This window comes from Pseudonaja textilis, chromosome Z (assembly GCF_049901715.1).
Source record: "Pseudonaja textilis isolate UNSWEBS1 chromosome Z, rPseTex1.2, whole genome shotgun sequence".
Classification (NCBI taxonomy): Eukaryota; Metazoa; Chordata; class Lepidosauria; order Squamata; family Elapidae; genus Pseudonaja; species Pseudonaja textilis.
Genome location: NC_142008.1, coordinates 133,461,327 through 133,478,794, shown reverse-complemented (window position 1 = coordinate 133,478,794; position 17,468 = coordinate 133,461,327). Strand labels below are relative to the sequence as shown.

Sequence of the window (17,468 nt, the reverse complement as noted above, 5' to 3'; positions counted from 1 at the left end):
GATGGCAAACTGTTTCCTTCGTGTAGCCAAGGAAACTAAATAGATGTATTGATGTAGTCACCAGGTGTAGAGCTCAACTCCAAGGCAGCTTTATCTTGTCATAGTAAATCTAAGCCCCGACTGAGTGGCTTGGCAGTTGAACAAAACTAGTCTTAGTTAATATGTAGATAGAAAATGAACAGGAAGTTCTTGATGGAGATAAAAGCACCCATGGAAGAAGACAACAGCAGTCCCTTTGGCACTGTCCCAGAGGTGCTACTTTTCCAAAAGGTAGCTGGACTTCCTTGTTTTTTTTCCTTGAAAAACATTTCACTTCTCATCCAAGAAGCTTCCTCAGGTGGGGAATGGAAGGGTTTATATTCGGTGCAGTCATCTGGTCGTTAGCACTCTTGAAGGTCAATTATTAGCTCTCTGAGAATAGTTGAGGCCCCTTGAGCATTTATCTGTGCCCCCAGGGTCACCTGAATCAGAGTGCAGATGGCTTCTTGGGATTGCTAAAAGGACTACGGTGTAGACAGAAGACAGGTGGGGTCATGTCCTTCACCCCCTGTTGAGGGACGGCTGTTCAATTTAACATAGATGGGTTCTTTGACCCCTCTTTCGAATCAATGGTCTCTTTGTTCCTGTTGCTAACAAAACTAAATGGATGTATCCAGGACATCATTAGCAGTTGAGCTCCACCTGAAGGATCATCAGCCATTGGTATATTAGCTATATTAGTTTAGAGAGCACCTTAAAAGTAGGACTAATCAACTTAGCAGTCATGCTGAACTTTAGTTGTTTGGTTTTTGACTTGACGTATTATGTGAACTCAGCTTCAGTTGCTTGTAAAGCAAGCTTTATGGATCCACGTAATATGAGAAATAGCTCATTCAACCAACACGAGAGAAGAAAAACCATAACTCATGAGTGGGCCTACACAAGTGTGTTTTGGGTGTAAAAAACTCTTAATCACTGCAATCTTGTTGCCTATAGCAAAGTTCCCCAATCTTTCAGACTGGCGGGGGGAGGGGGGAATACTTTCTTGCAAGCAATAGGTGGGTGCACATGCACAGCTCCATTGCTGCAAGTGGCAGGCATGCGTGGCCACCAGTCATGCAAATGGATCACACACATGCTCGCCCACTGCTTGCACAAATGGGGAGGTGTGCATATGAACACTCACGCACCACTTTGGTAGCCTGGTTCCGAATAGCTCAAGGCCCGGGAATGGGCAGCTGCCCAAGGCTTGGGGACCCCTGATCTATAGAGAATTAGAGATCATGACTTTTAAGACAGATGTCTTGAGTTCGATGTTGTTTACATATGTAGATTACAGTAGTGTCACCTAAGGATGATGAAAATTGGAGTGAAACACATCTGTGGCCTAAACTTAGGGAAGGCTGCAATTCCAACAACAAGGAATATGTAAATTAGGTGCACGTGTGTGCACATTCGCGTACTAAAAATATAGAAGTGACAAATAGTACAGCAAACCAACCCCAGGCAACATTGTTTGAAAGGAAGGAGAACATAAAAACACCGTTATGTTGTTGAAATAACTGCAAAGTGCTAGTTGAGTCAGTCAATTAAGAGTATTGTTAACTCAACAATGGTACCTTCAGAACTGGATAGCCTCCAAAATGCAGGCACTTCTACTAAAAAAACCCACAATTCTTAGCACGCGCAATGCTGGCTAAAGGAATTCTGGGAGTCAGATTTTACATTAGGTCAGGGATGTCAAACTTGCATCATCACAGCGTCGTCATGTGACGTATCACAACTTTTTTCCACTTCGGTAAACTGGGCGTGGCCAGCGTGTGATGGATCTGGCCCATGGGCCGCGAGTTTGACTGCATTAGGTTATCCAGGTTGGAAGAGATCGCAGTGTCTTTTGTTTTGGGAAGCAACAGCTAGACAGGGCAACTTTCTTAAATCCTTCTTTTTGGATCCCAGAAGTACAAGTAGTCCTCCACTTACAACAGTTCATTTAGTGACCATTTAAAGTTACAGTGGCCCTGGAAAAAGTGACTTATGACCATTTTTCACACTCACGGCTGTTGCAGCACCCCACTATGGTCACGTGATCAAAATTCAGATGCTTGGCAACTGACTCATATTTGCGATGCTTGCAGTATCCTGGGGTCAGCATCCTTTTTACCAACCTACCGACAAACACCAAAAGCCAAACTCACTTAACGACTGTGTTGCTAACTGAGCAACTGCAGTGACTCACTTAACAATGGTGGCAAGAAAAGTCGTGAAATGGGACAAAACTCACAACCATCGTCTTGCTTAGCAACAGAAATTTTGGGCTCAGTTGTCATCATAAGTTGAGGGCTACCTGCAGTCTGCCAACAGTACAACGTGAGAAGGGGTATTGGTCAAATCCAGAGGAGCTCTCGAAATAGGTTCTGGAACACATATCCCCATGTAACCCCCCCTCACCTTGACAGATTCTCTAAAGCAGGAGTGTCAAATACAAGGTGCATGGGCCAGATCCAGCCCACGATATGGTCAGATCTGGCCTGCGGGGCCATCCTGGAAAATGTAAGGGACTGGCCCACAAAGCTTCGGCCCAGAGTACCCAGTGTGAAGAGGAAACACCAGGTCAGAGTAGCTTCATCCTGGTCTACCCATTGTGAAGAAGAGGAAACATGCCAGCAGTTTGGGGAGTGGTGTCAAGCTGGCCACGCCCACCCAGTTCACCACATCCACACAGTCGGCCACACCCATCCGCCCCCCCCTGAGGTCAACCACAGCTCTAATGCAGCCCTCAATGAAACTGAATTTGACCCCCTGCTCTAAAGATTTCAGAGGAGATGTTTGCCAATATATCAGACCTGCTTCTACACATCGCTGTTTCCCATTCTCTCACCTCATTCTGGATCATGAGTGGACGGTTCCTTCTCAGTTTCTCAACAAATGAAAAGACACCGATCTCTCCTTGGTCCTGGGCTTGGCACAGCAGTGAATCTAGAGAAATAAATGTGCCTGTCCGGCCCACCCCAGCACTGGAAAGGTGGAAAAATGCAGGGGGGGTGGGGGGAAGAAGAGTCCATCAGGCATGGACAACATCAGCTATGCTCTAGCTGTATGTAGAGACTAAAGGAGATGACTTTTACAGACATATGCAAGAACATTACGTAAGCCGAGTGGGCTAAAATAGTCCTGGGAAGCAAAATAGTATTTGGAAATCACTCAGGCTGGTTCGTTCCTGATTCATTGGAGCATAAGAAAAAGGTAAAGCACAATCCAGCTTGCAAGATTCTGTTATTATAGCCCCTCTCAATAAAATATAGCTCTAGTTTTTGGTGGAGTTGATTTTCCAGCCTGATCTAGCTAGCACATTGGACACCATGAGATTATTATACAGTGGATCAGCTTTATTTAACTCCAAGCCCCTCTAGATATCTTGAACTTCAACACCCATCATCTCCAGCCAGCATGACCTATGACTTCCTTGGTGCTTGATTTATTGGAAGGTGAAGGGAGATGGAAGCCCAGTTGAGAAGTTCCTAATCAATATTGCCACTTGGCTTAGAAGGAAGAGTGACTCTGAGTAGACCCATTGGAGAAGATCTCGATAATGAGTGCCCCACCTCCCTTTGGTTCTTTCTTGCCCCAGGCCTTCCCACTCCCATTTGATGTACCTGCAGTGAACCAGAACTGGCCCATTATCCTTCATTTTGTCTAAGTCCTCCCTGACAAGATATCGGAAACGAAGAATGGTGTCTGTGGTTTGGGGGACTCCATGATCTGGCCATGATGTGAAGTGATAATGCCTAGCATGACGAACATCAGACATGGCCATCTGTTGAGAAATAAAACATTCAGATGTTCCATCACCAAGGCAAAAATTTGGGGGTCTGTCTATCTATCTATCTATCTATCTATCTATCTATCTATCTATCTATCTATCTACCTACCTACCTACCTACCTGTCTGTCTATCTGTCTATCTATCTATTTCTGTACTTGGGAATTCTTAGTATTCACCCTTTCTTTTCTCTTATATGCCTTTTTGACTCCCATAGGTACTTGAACATGGAAAAAGAAGGGTGTGCTTTTCCTTGGGATGGCTGGGTGGAAGTCACTTTGAAAATCCACCTGGCACTTGTTATTGTATTTTAAGCTCAGAAGGAAAAGGCAACCTCAAGTCTCAGTCACTCACCCGCTTGATACACAAGTCACGGATGGTCCAGTCAGGGAGGATGGTTTCTGTGATAACTGATACAGTAATATCACCATAGGTGCAGGGTGTGTAATCCAAGGGCCAGTAATGTTCACATTTCACCTGGCCAGGAGAAAAAAAAGTGGACACTTAATGAAATGTGGTAGCACTGGGGACAAGGGCTAAAATTATTAGATGCCTGTCAAATTTGGTATCAACCGTCCCATCTGTCACCTGGCCATTTCTTTTCCCAATACTATACTTTAAACGGTTACAGAAGTAGCTTAAGCTGAATCTGAGGAAAGGAAAGTTCCTCTCCGCCCCCAACCCTCCCCTGGTTATCCGCAAATGTCCACTCTGGTGCTTGTATAGTGTTTAGGACAGCGGCCCCCAACCTTTTGGGCACCAGGGTCCAGTTCTATGGAGAGACGGTTTTCCACGGACTGGAAGAGGTGTGATTTCACCTGCTGCCTGCATCCTGCAAATGAGGCTTATTTGCGTGGCCCAGTTTCTGGCATGCGGCGGAGCAGTGCTGGTCCACGGTTCGGGGATTGGGGAACCTCTGGTTTAGGAAACAGATTTTTGGTTCCCAGCTCTGCCTACTGTGACTTAACCTCGGCCACTACAGCTTCTCACACAGCTCAGCTGGACTTCCATTCCCACCTTCTTCCTTCCGTCCCAATCTTTCTCTCCCTCATCTCTCAGTTCGCCTATGGCTGTCAGGCCATGAAACTTGCATGGGTGAGATGCAGCCATGACATTTGGATTCTGCCACAATTAAAACCCAGCCCTGCATTCCTCAAAGGGCATCCTTGGTGCTGAAACAAAGCTCCCTTCTCACCCGTCCGTTTTCAACGCAATTTGTCAGCATGACTATGTTTGAGATGCGATGCTCCCATATCATGCGCCAGAAGTCATGGAGTGTGGCAGGCAACGGACCCTGGGCTGCGATGAACTCCTTTTCCTTCTTGTAGCCCTTGGGAGGAGAGAGGTGTTATACTAATTTATATGTACGTATACACAAAAACATTTGTTTAAAATCATTTTTGCATTTCTAAAGGTGTTGCACGTTATGCTCAAGGTTGCCTTGGTCAAAACAAAGCCCCGAGAATCGGGAGAAGTGAAAAAAGACAATTGTTTCAGAAAGGCAGGGCGAAGTCTCCTCATGGTCCTGCGCTTGAACTGAAATCGCATTACTTCCCATTAAGTCATTAGGAGTACATAGGCTTCCAGACTAATAGACCCCAAAGAGTAGAACTTAATTTAGAGATAACCTAAAAGCAACAACTTCAATCCATGGTCCTCATTTATGACTACTACTCTGCAATATGATGGGCAAAGCCAAAGCAGACTGGCCTTTGTTAAGTGAAGATGAAAGGTTTGGAGTGGGGAAAAATAGAGCCCAAATTATATTAGACATCCAAGGCCAAACATATATTGCATTGAATGGAAATAATACATCCAGTTAGCAGGATCAATGATGGAAGATGGTGACAGGAAACTATTTTTCAGGGTGAAGATCATATTTAGCTTTTGGGCTGGAGAACCGAAATCCAGAAAAAGGGTGTATGAAAAATAACTGGATCCAGGACACCTGCAGCTGAGTTGTTGTCATTAATGCTGTATGATCAAATGTAGTTGCCAAAAAAGCCAATGCAGTCCTAGGGATACAGAGGGATCACAGAGTCATGGAGAGATACAATCAAGACCATCTGAAGTGTTAGTACCACTTTATAAGGCCTTGGTAAGGCCAAACTTGGAGTACTGCATCCATTTTTTGTCACCATGATGTAAGAAAGATGTTCACACTCTAGAAAGAGTGCAGAGAAGAGCAACAAAGATGATTAGGGGACTGGAAGGCTAAAACATATGAAGAACGGTGGCTGGAATTGGGTATGTCTAGTTTAGTGAAAAGAAGGACTAGGGGTGACAGGATGGCAGTGATCCAATATCTCTGGGGCTGTCACAAAGAAGAGGAAGTCAAGCTATTTTCCAAAGGGCAGGACAAGAAGCAATGGCTGGAAACTAATCAAGGAGAGAAGCAACCTGGAACGAAGGAGAAATTTTCTGACAGGGAGAACAATTAATCAATGGAACGACTTGACTCCAGAAGTTGTGGATGCTCCAACACTAGAGATTTTTAAGAAGAGATTGGATAACCATTTGTCTCAAATGGCATAGGGTGTCCTGCCTGAGAAGGGGGTTGGACTAGAAGACCTCCAAGGTCCCTTCCAAGTCTGTTATTCTATTCTGTTCTGACTATGGCTGTGGTCCATTATTTAATCATTTCTCCCTTCTGTCACACTAAAAATGGCAATTTACTAGCAATTATAAAAGGTTCTGGATATAACATCCAATATCAGGGTTGTACGTTATTCATCTTGGCATTTAGGACTGATTTGAAGTGCTTTAAACATGTTCCAGAATGGGTTACTCGGGGACTCTAAATTGGCTTCAATCTACTTCTTCTGCACTCTTAGCCAACATCACATCCCCAAAAGGCAATAGCGAAGACATACAGGCATGTAGCTGGCATTGATGTAGTCTGAATGGGGATCTTCTTGCTTGAGGGTGAGCTGGACTCGTGCATGGTCATCTGTGGAGAAAGAACCAAAAATGTCACTCAGAGAAGACTGAAAGCAAAAGAATAGCACTGAAGATAAGAAACACCTAGGACCTCAGTCTTTCCAGTTGAACTCCAGCATTGTCTCCATTATATTACATTGGTTCAGAATTCTAGATAAGGATCAGTGATTCACAAGCATTAATGTAGACCATTAAAGTCTCCTCTGTGGAATGGGGACTGTTGAATTGCATCAATTGCATCAATTGCACAGTGGCAGATAGGAAAGCACTCCAGAGGGTTAATGTCATTGCCCAGAAGATCATTGGTTGCCCTCTCCCCTCTTTGGAAGAGCTTTATAGCTCCCACTGCCTTAAGAAAGTTCAAAACATTCTCAAAGATCCATCTCATCCTGGGAGCCCTTTTTTTGAACTATTACCATCTGGCAGACGGTACAGAGTAATAAAAACAAGGACAAATAGGCTGAAAAACAGCTTCTATCCCAGGGGAGTAGCTCTTTGGAATTCTGCTGTATAGTGCAGTATTGGTGCAATATCAGGGATTTTATAGAATGTGAAGGATGTGTGTTTGTGTTTATTTTGATAGTCATAATGTACATTGAAGATGATATTTAATTTCATTGTCTGAGGTGCAGTGACAATAAAGTAAAGTAAACAAAACTAAATCTGAATCAGATTCCTGCTCTTCAAAATTCAAGCAGGCTCTTTTATATTAAGTACGGTAGGGATGGAATTCTAGAATGAAAATACAGGCAAAGCTTGCCAAACACAGCTTTTGGAATGCTCTTTAATTCCTTTATCAGTGGTGGCTATATAAGGGGCACCTGTATTTTCTTCTGGATACAACATGACCTGTATGTATGTATGTATGTATGTATGTATGTATATATGTATGTATGTATGTATGTATGTATTTATGTATTTATGTATGTCAGATAGAGATGTCTACAGGATGGCCAAAAATAACAGGAGGGTGGAAAGGGCTTTGATCACACAGCCATCAGTTTAACCCTTTTGCAGATGCCCCTGGAGTGTGACTCCCCCCTCGTGTGTGTGTGTGTGTGTGTGTGTGTGTGTGTGTGTTGTGGGATGTAGTCTGGAGTCCCAGGAGGAAAAGGCTGCATCCCAAAGGACAAAGAGTCAGTGGAGTTTGGCAGGTCTAATAGGCAGGAAGTGAGCAAAGATGGAGCCTCCCTAGCAGTTCACAGAGTATATCTATAATTATATAGATTGCAGTTTTAATCTGATAAGATTCCATTTGTAGGCTAACAACAATGCATAGCAATCGCACTTAGACTTATATACCACTTCACAGTGCTTTACAGCACTCTCCAAGTGGTTTACAATGTCAGCATATTGCCGCCAACAATCTTGGTTCTCATTTTGCCACCCTCAGAAGGATGGAAGGCTGAGTCAACCTTAAGCCCACCAGGATCAAACTCCAGACTGTGGGCAGAGTTAGCCTGCAATGCTGCTTTCTAACTACTGTGCCACCAGGGTTTTATATGTCACCAATATAAAGATACACCTCAAAAGCAACTCCATGTGTCATCCTTTGTGGGGCCTGACATTGTGTTGGTACAGTAGTGTACAGGGAAGCCCAGAGCAGATTGCATATACCATATTCTGCGTCTTCTAAACAGGCGGGAAGGGGGCTTAGAGTGGACCTATTCAGTCCTTTGATTTGATGCCATTGGGCAGCTCACAAGTCACAATTCAAGAGGCTGCTTGACTTCCCCAAAGATGCTTTGAGCAACCTTTGGCCTCCTCTAGTCCAGTTTTAAACTCAGTCCTTCTTTTGCTGACTTCCTCCTCTACCCCAGATTGGGTTTCATTCTGGTCATTTTCTTGCAGATGGACAGGGAGAGCCCCTTCCGATGGGTTCCTTCTGATGGATTGGAAAGAATAAACTAATAAAAAGGTTCGTGAAGTAAGGGGAATAGGACTTACATGGCAGAACGTTGCTATAGCGATTCTTAGCTTGATTTTCATGCTGCTGGGCTACACTCTGGAGCTGGTCTGTTCCTGTGTCCTGCAGTTGCTATTATGTAGGTAAGGAAAGAAGAAATATTGACTCAGTTAAGCAGAGCACAAGAGGCTTCCAAAATAAGGCAAAGCAAAACCAAGTAGGGAAAACACACTGTCGGGCAAGAGTGTTACTATACTAGAAATTGTCCTCCTTTAACTAACAGAATAACAGAGTTGGAAGGGACCTTGGAGGTCTTCTAGTCCAACTCCCTTGCCCAGGCAGGAGATCCTATAACCATTTTCAACAAATGGTTGTCCAGTCCCTTCTTAAAAGGCTCCAGTGTTGGAGACCCACAACTTTTGAAGGCAAGTTGTTCACTGGTTGATTGTTCTTACTGTCAGGAAGTGTCTCCTTAGTCCTAGGTTGCTTCTTTCTTTGTTCAGTTTCCATTCATAGCTTCTGGCCTTGCCTTCAGGTGCTTTTGGAAATAGGTTGGCTCCCCTCTTCTTTATGGCAGCCCCTCAAATATTGGAACACTGCTATCATGTCACCCCTAATTCTTCTTTTCACTAGACTAGATATACCAAATTCCTGCAAACATTCTCCATATGTTTTAGCCTCCAGTCTTCTAACATCTTTGTCATTCTTTCCTGCTCTCTGTCCAAGAGACTCAACATTTTTTTTAATATTGTGCTAACCAAAACTGGATGCAGTATTCCAAGAGTGGCCTTACAAGGCATTATACAGAGATATCTTGTGAACTTGATTCTTCTGATAATCTTGATTTTATCCCTGCCTTTACTTCTTGTTTTCAACTCCCCCCCTCGATGTGTCTGTTCGGATTAAGTCCCACAAAGTCTACTGAGACTTAATGCCAGCAGAATGAGGATAGATGTCTTCCTGACCAGTTGCTTTGCAGTTGGGCTAGGTTACAAATCTCATCATTCTCAGCCATCATGTCTTGGGACTGATGCTCACATCAATTGTTGAAGATGCAAAGTTTCATTAAAAATCGGAGAGAGGTCCAAGGCTATTTTATTTTAAATCCACCCAAAACAGCTCTGTTCCTTTGCATCCTAGATCAAAGTAATTACAGGTAGTCTTCGACTTACAATGGTTCATTTAGTGACCATTCAAAGTTATAAAAGCACTGAAAAAGGTGACTCTGTTTTTATTATTTATGACCTTTGCAGCATCCCCATGGCCATGTGTCAAAATTCAGATACTTGGCAATTGGCAGGCATTGGAATGAATGAATGAATGAATGAATTCTTTATTGGCCAAGTGTGATTAGACACACAAGGAATTTGTCTTGGTGCATATGCTCTCCGTGTACATAAAAATAAAATTTACGATGATCGCAGTGTCCCTGGGACATGTGGTCGCTTTTTGCGACCTTTTGACAAGCAAAGTCAATGGGAAAGCCAGATTTATTTAACAACCAGGTTGCTAACTTATCAACTGCAGTGATTAACTTAACAACTGTGGCAAGAAAAGTTGTAAAACTTACTTAACCACAGAAATTTTGGGCTCAGTGGTGTACCTATATCTTCTCTGTGCTTTTTGTCCACCGAAGTCAATGATCTCATACATGAGAATTGATGGAGAAACACAAAACGCTGTAAATTGATTTCCTTCAATGAAATTCTGAATTGTGTTTTTAATTGGATCCAGCTTGACTGTGGAGCTGGACAATTGTTTTGCTTCCTCACCCCGATCCATACTCCACCTGAAAAATCGGCCTTAAGAGAAGCCAGATAGATAATTAACACCTGGGATCCATCATTCACACCAAGGAAAGATTTGCCTGGTGCCAGACGAACCATACATTTCAGCAGAAATGGGGGGAAAAAGTGCTACAAGAATACACTACAGATGACCACTGAGCTATGATGCTGTTGCCAAATCTTTCCCATGGCAGCCACAAGATGAGTGGGCTTAAACTGCCAGAAAGCCAGTAAACAAAGCTATTGCTGAGGATTCGGGAAGTCCCCACATTTGAAGAGTGCTGGGAGAAGGCTAATGGGCGTGATAGGTGAGAAAATCTGTGGCTTAATGTTTGTTTATTTAAAATGCTAGTCAATGAGAACAGAGCTGGAAGGGACCTTGTAATCTAGCCCAATCCCCTGCTCAGACAGGAGACGCTTTACTTGTGATGGCGAACCTATGGCACGCATGCCACAAGTGGCATGCAGAATCATTTGTGCTGCCACGCGAGCCACAGGCAAACTTACCTCACTGTGCATGCCTGCGCCTCACAGCTGATTTTTTTCCGATTGGTTTGAGGCCTTTTCACCTCCCAGAGGCTTGGAAAAAGCCTCTGCAAGGCTTCTCGGGCTGAATTATAGGCCTGTTTCGCCACTTCTGATATTACAGGAAGTGATGAAACAGGCCTATACTTCGGCCTGAGAAGCTGCCTCGCAGAGGCTTTTTTCCAAGCCTCTGGGAGGCTCGAAAAAAGGCCTCAAACCAGCCAAAAAAATCAGCTGTGAGGCGCAGTGCAGGTAAGGGGGTGGGAGTGGGGATTGTGCATGCATGTGCAGGGGGCATGGGAGGGGGGGGGGCACGCATTGCATTCTGGGTGCTGGCATGTGAGTATGGGCGTGCTGACACACTCACAATTTTTGGCACAGGAGCCCAAAAAGGTTAGCCACCATTGCCCTATACCATTTCAGACAAATGACTGTCCAGTCTCTTCTTAAAAACCTCCAGTGATGAAGCACCGACAACTTCTGGAGGCAAGCTGTTCCAGTGGCTAATTGTCCCCAGGAAGTTTCTCCTTAATTCCAGGTTGCTTCTCTCCTTGATTAGTTTCAATCCATTATTTCTTGCCCTGCCCTCTGGTGCTTTGGAAAATAAGTTGACCCCTTCCTCTTTGTGGCAGCCTCTCAAATACTGGAATCTCTAAAGAAGCCTCTTTAAGCTTTTAAAGCTTTAAACTTTTTAAAAAAGCTATTATGTCAGAATTTTTAACAACCATCAAAAATGGAAAATTCTTTTCTTGCAGGGTATTCTTTACCAAGATTTATTGATAAGATGAGGTTATAAAAATTCCAGCTATTGGAATTGCTGATAATGGAGATATTTGCAATGGGTTGCTTATATGACAAACACCTCAGTCTTTATCAGTTTGGAAACTCTTATACACAGCAGGAACGGAGCTGCTAACAAACGGAAGAAAACTGGCGACATATTAATATAAAAAGCTGAATATAATATGGAATATTTATGGAGCACTCATTTTTAACAAATATATCTCAAGATACCATGGGGAAAGGAATCAGTGAAATTAAAGCTTACAATGAAGCTTTACTTGTTCATTTCTGCAATGCATGCCTCAAATCCAATAGAGCCAATTGGAAATTCAAGCTTTGCAGAAATAACATTGAAAAACCCCAATAGTTTCTAAGAACAGTGGAGTGCGGTGGTTGCAAGTTAATTTAAGAATTATCAACAGCTCAGGTGTTAACACTTGATTTTCCTACTCTTTCTGCATAACTGATGTTTGCACTGTTGGGAACAATGTATTTATAGATACTTCACAAAAATGTGAAGAGAAACAAGAAATGGCTAGGTGGTGATTTGTAAACTGCCCCTCCCTCCCAGGAAAGCAGATTGCAAGTCTCATCAAGGAATAAATATACAGGTGGTCCTCGACCTATGACCACAATGGAGCCCAAAATTTCTGTTGCTAAGTGAGATATTTGTTAAGTGAGTTTTGCCCCATTTTATGACCTTTCTTGCTACATTTGTTAAGTGAATCACTGCAGTTGTTAACTTAGTAGCACAATTGTTAAGTGAATCTGGCTTCCCCACTGATTTTGTTTATCAGGTCACAAAAGTGTGAAAAATGGTCATAACTCACTTTTTTTCAGTGCCGTTGTTACTTTGAATGCTCACTAAGCAAACCGTTATAAGTTTGAGGACAACCTCAATAAGTCATATATTAGATCATACTGTTCTATCTTGCCTCCTCTTCCTCCTTCTTCCCACACCCTCTTGGCATATCTCAGGACTTCCCCAAAATGCACAGTTATTCTTTTTGCAAACTCTAGGAGTTGCAGACTCTATACTCCTGGGGAATATCAGGTTAATAGTACTCCAGGCAGTGGTTTCATGCTGTTATCTTGAGGGAGAACATAGAAATGTAAATCTATTATTCAAAGCCCGAAGGGAAAGTTTAGGACTTATGGAGATTCTCAGCCATCCAGTTCATAGTTGTCCCAGTTGCACCTTTTTCTTCAAAAGGCAACTGGAGTTTTTTTTTTCCCTTGAGGAAGAAGTATGCGACCTTTGCAGCAGTTCCAAGATTTCACAACCAACTACACCCTTTGGGGTCCTTGGTGCTCTCTGAGCTTGCTTGTTTTCTTGCAGATGTTTCATTACCCAAACTAGGTAACATCACCAATGCTAGTCAATTGCACCCTGTTTCAGATTATCCTGAGAGCACAGACAAGCCCTCAAGTAGCATCAACAGCTTTCAGAGAGAGTGCTAACGTCCAGATGACTACAAAGAAAACACAATCCTTCCATTACCCCTTCCTCCTCTCAGAACCTATCCTTCCATTCCTCCACTGTCCAGGCTCAACCACATATACCTATCCTTCCATTCCTCCAGCGTCAGAACTGAAGTTTCGTGGATGAGAAGTAAAATATTTTCTTAAAAACAAAACAAAAACAGAATAACAGAATTGGAAGGGATTTTGGAGGTCTTCTAGCCCAACCTCCTGCTCAAACAAGAAACCCTATAACATTAGAGACAAACGGTCTTCTTAAAAACCTCCAGGTTTCAAGCACACAGAACTTCTGTCATTCCACTGATTAATTGTTCTCACTGTCAGGAAATTCCTCCTTAGTTCTAGGTTGGTTCTCTTCTTGATTAGCTTCCATCCATTGCTTCTCGTCCTGCCTTCAGGTGTGATGACCCGTAGTCTCTCAAAATAACCCCAAACCCAAAACATATATTAAAGTCCGGTAAGGCCTTCAACTGAACTTCACTGTTTTATTTGGCACAGTTTAAAGTCACAAAAGTAACTAATGAGGCAAACAGAAAACCAAAACAAACCGCATTGATGAGAGTTCCGAAGCAAGCCAAGATAACTAATCATAAACTCCAGGAAAATAACCGAGAAAAGTCCATGGGAAGAACACCAACAAAGATAACCCCTTTCAAGTTGAACACTAAATTGACTCCTGCAAATTCTAACTGCGCAGTTGCAAATTTATATACATAGCTCCCACCTGCAAGCCACGAGGAGGATCATGCTAATCTCCTCTTGAATAGAGCTCGCTTTTCCCTGATCCTCTCCTCCCTGCGTGACCTAGGATGGAGAGGGGATGGGCCTGGATCCTCTTCTGATTGCTCAGCCGGCTTCTGCCCTTCCCCAGCCTCCTCCACCACCTCTGGAGCCACACTTCCACTCCCTGTTGGCTGTTCCCCCTCTTCCTCAGAGTCAATCTCCACCAGGGGCATGACATCAAGTGTCTTGGAGAATAGGTTGACACCCCCCCGAGATATCGCAACAGTGCAAAAGCAAACAAGCAAAACATAACAGTGCAGTTGCCTTTTGAAGGGAAGAAAAAAAACATATTTGAGAGTTCTTCTACAGGGCATCCTGGTGAATATTTGCAGAACATTATCACAGCTCTTGTTCCCATTTCTCTGATTCCTAGGTGGCTGAAATGTGTGGGGCCTGGAACTTGACACCATGGAGTCCAACCAATGTAGACCACACTGGAACATTTAATCCTCTTGTAGATACTTAGCACATTCATGCAGAATAATACGATGACTTGAAATGGAAAAATGGAGGCAGCCTCCCTTGGGCAACATTTTCACTGAAGGGAGAACTATCACTGTGACATGACATTTTCTTTTTCTTCCTTTCTGATAGAATATGTAAAGTCTCAGGGCAAGAACTAAAATACACAGATTTTTTTTTCTTAAAGAGAAAACAACAGGAGGAAAAGCTCTAATGGTAAATATCACTGATTCAATGTCAGTGCACTTCATTTTTCTGATGTTTCACAATAACACAGCAGCGAGCATCAGGAATTGAATCAATTTTTTATATTGCATCCATTTATATGCATTAGGAAACATAGACAGCAGAGTGATAGCAGCGTTTGTCTTGGAAGTCTGTTGGATGATTTCTCCAGAAATGTTTTATCAAAAGTAATGTCTAACTCTTTGAAACCCCTTTAGACATTCACCCATATTCAAAGAGAAAGCTCAGTGGAGCAAAATCCTTGTTTTCCAGAATGCTTTGTCCTGGGGCAAACGAACAGCCCATGAGCCTCTGACTGTCAATGCTGGGTATTGCTGGATTTGGGGTGCTGTAGGCAGATTGTTTTCTAAGCTCTGCCTAGAGATATGGGGATTTGGGGGATGGATTCCTCTGTATGCCAATTGTGTGTTTCTCTACTGAACTATGAACCTTGTCTCCAACTTCATACCTGGTATTCAACAGCTAAGCCTAAGGCGCTATCTGACAGCTTCTCATAGCAATGATGTGGGAAAGCCGACACGGGTACTGCACCGAGGACTCTATAAGAGACAAATAGTAGAGAAATTGGATCATTTCAATACCAAAGTCAAGTGAAGTTACTCCAAGTAGTTTGGTAGGAATTCTTCAAGGTCGGCCAGATTAGGAAATCAATGACATATAGGTCACTACTTATTTGCTATAAAGCTATAGTAACAACATCTTGCAAGTCTGAATGGGCTTCTCTGCACCTACTTTATCTTATCTGGAGTAAGGAAGGGCTTGTCTGAGAATTTTTTTTTCATGGTCTAGGCTCAAGCCCCTCTTATCTGACCATTGGTTTTGTAGCAACTCTTCTCTTGTCCTTCAAAATCTTTCCTTCGTTTCCCTACAACTGGCTTACCTTGCATTTCTCTCCCCCTCCCCCCTCCTTCCCTCCCTCCCTCTATCTGTCTCTCTCTCCCTCCCTCCTTCCCACTTCTAATCCCAGGGTGGGCTTGCCTTCACCATTGCTTGGTCTCAAATAAGGTAATATGGTGCTACTCTTCTAAAAATCTTAAAATTTATTCTCACCTAGGTAGATTCACATCTGGATTCTGCTCCTCCAAGACATCTGTCATTCTGAAAACAAGGTAGGAAAATTGGAAGTGACACTTGGGCATCTGCTAGTGCTCCCATCCTTATCAGTAAGGGGAATGTCAAACAGGAGACTGCTGAATTGAAGTCAACAATGCAAGATCCATTTCCAGGAACTCCAGAACTCAATTTTCCATCATCATGACCTGAGTGTTACTCAAATTTCAAGATATCCAACTGATATTTATAATAGGCAGATAATTCATGGATAGGTTATGTTAAGGCAACCTTTCCCTAATCTAGAATTCTGAAAATACGTTGGATCAATTCCCATAATATTCAGTCAGTCCTTGCTGTAGACAAAAGTCAAGTGCAAAGGTTGCTAACAATAGGGGCCTTGATGCTTTCCAAGCTTGGTTGCTTTCTTACAGACATTTCATTATCCAACTAGTTATTATCGTCAGTATCAGCAGTGCTAGCTAGCTCAGGAAATTACCTAGCTGGATATTGAAATGTCTGCAGAGCACCAAGGACCCCAGAATTCAACTCTGAGCTACAAATATTTCCTCCTATTGGTGCTCACAATCTCAAACATGCTTACCTTAGTCTCCTGAAATAAAAGAACAGGAAGCAAAGGATGACCAACAGAAACAGCACTGCAAAAAGGGATCCAAGGAGAGCCACTGAACACAGAAAGAAAACGTAAGATCTTTGGACAAACAATTGGGCCCAAAAATGTATGAAACAATTGGTACCCTCCAAATGGAATGGTCTTCTTCAGAAATCATTACTTAAATTGCTCTGGTACAACTGCATGATTAGCACATAATTTACACTAAGATGATCTTAGATCTCACCTCTAGTATCAATGGAGCACTCCACAGTATCTGAGACTGCATATTGGTTGTACCAAAATGTTTTTATTTTAATTTGGTAGACTTTGGCAGGCCGAAGTTCTTTAATCACCACTGGTTCACTGCAATTTGGCTCATTTTTCCAAGCTTGATCTGACACGAGGACCACAATTTTACTAACAGCACTCGCTGGACATGTCCAGGATAATTTCAGACTCCAGCTATCTTGCAAAGGGACACATATCAAATCACTTACTTGTTCTGGCTCTGTAAAATCAAGAAGGAAAGAGAGTTAGGCAGGCGCCTTCTCACCTCATCAGCTCATTCTACCAACTTTATCCACCCCAGAGTGTCTAGAGCATGGGTGTCAAACTGGCGGCCAGTGGGCAAATGTGTCACACGCAGGCCATGTCCACCCCAGCTTCAGGAAGGGGGGAAAACGTCTCAACTCATCACGTGACGTTAATGTGACATGGGGAGTTTGACAACCATGGTCTAGAGAGCTGCTCCCATCAGAGAAAATGAAGTGGTCGCCTTGAGAAAATTGCAGAAAAGAGCCAAGCTCCCACCAGGTTCCTGTTTGATTAGAACTACATTTGGACTGTGAAACTTCACTTGATTATTAAGTGGCAGTTAATGTGTCTCTACTGCCAACGAGGGGCATCTGCAGTTTGCAAGCAAGATCTGATAGCTGCTCTGTTGATCAATCATATCAACCATGTTTTCTTGGGCTGCTCCTGGGCGCCCATTTGACTTAAACATCTCTGCCTGTTTTCCTATTATATACAAAGACATAACTCTCTGGACAAGGCTCTAATGTTGGGAAAAATAGAAGGAAAGAAAAAGAAG

The 17,468-nt window shown here is 43.1% G+C and overlaps 1 protein-coding gene across 1 annotated transcript in view; it reads right to left on the bottom strand.

The window, feature by feature from the left end:
- PTPRH (protein tyrosine phosphatase receptor type H) overlaps positions 1-17,468 on the bottom strand; it is a 34,836-nt gene that overhangs the window by 1,869 nt on the left and 15,499 nt on the right. The window contains exons 8-17 of the mRNA XM_087915365.1: positions 16,623-16,886; positions 16,367-16,448; positions 15,763-15,810; positions 15,161-15,251; positions 8,686-8,776; positions 6,672-6,748; positions 4,994-5,128; positions 4,153-4,275; positions 3,633-3,793; positions 2,858-2,993 (exon numbers count right to left, since the gene is read on the bottom strand). Of these exons, the coding sequence (XP_087771491.1) occupies positions 2,858-2,993; positions 3,633-3,793; positions 4,153-4,275; positions 4,994-5,128; positions 6,672-6,748; positions 8,686-8,776; positions 15,161-15,251; positions 15,763-15,810; positions 16,367-16,448; positions 16,623-16,886 (1,208 nt within the window). The remainder of the gene's footprint in view (positions 1-2,857; positions 2,994-3,632; positions 3,794-4,152; positions 4,276-4,993; positions 5,129-6,671; positions 6,749-8,685; positions 8,777-15,160; positions 15,252-15,762; positions 15,811-16,366; positions 16,449-16,622; positions 16,887-17,468) is intronic.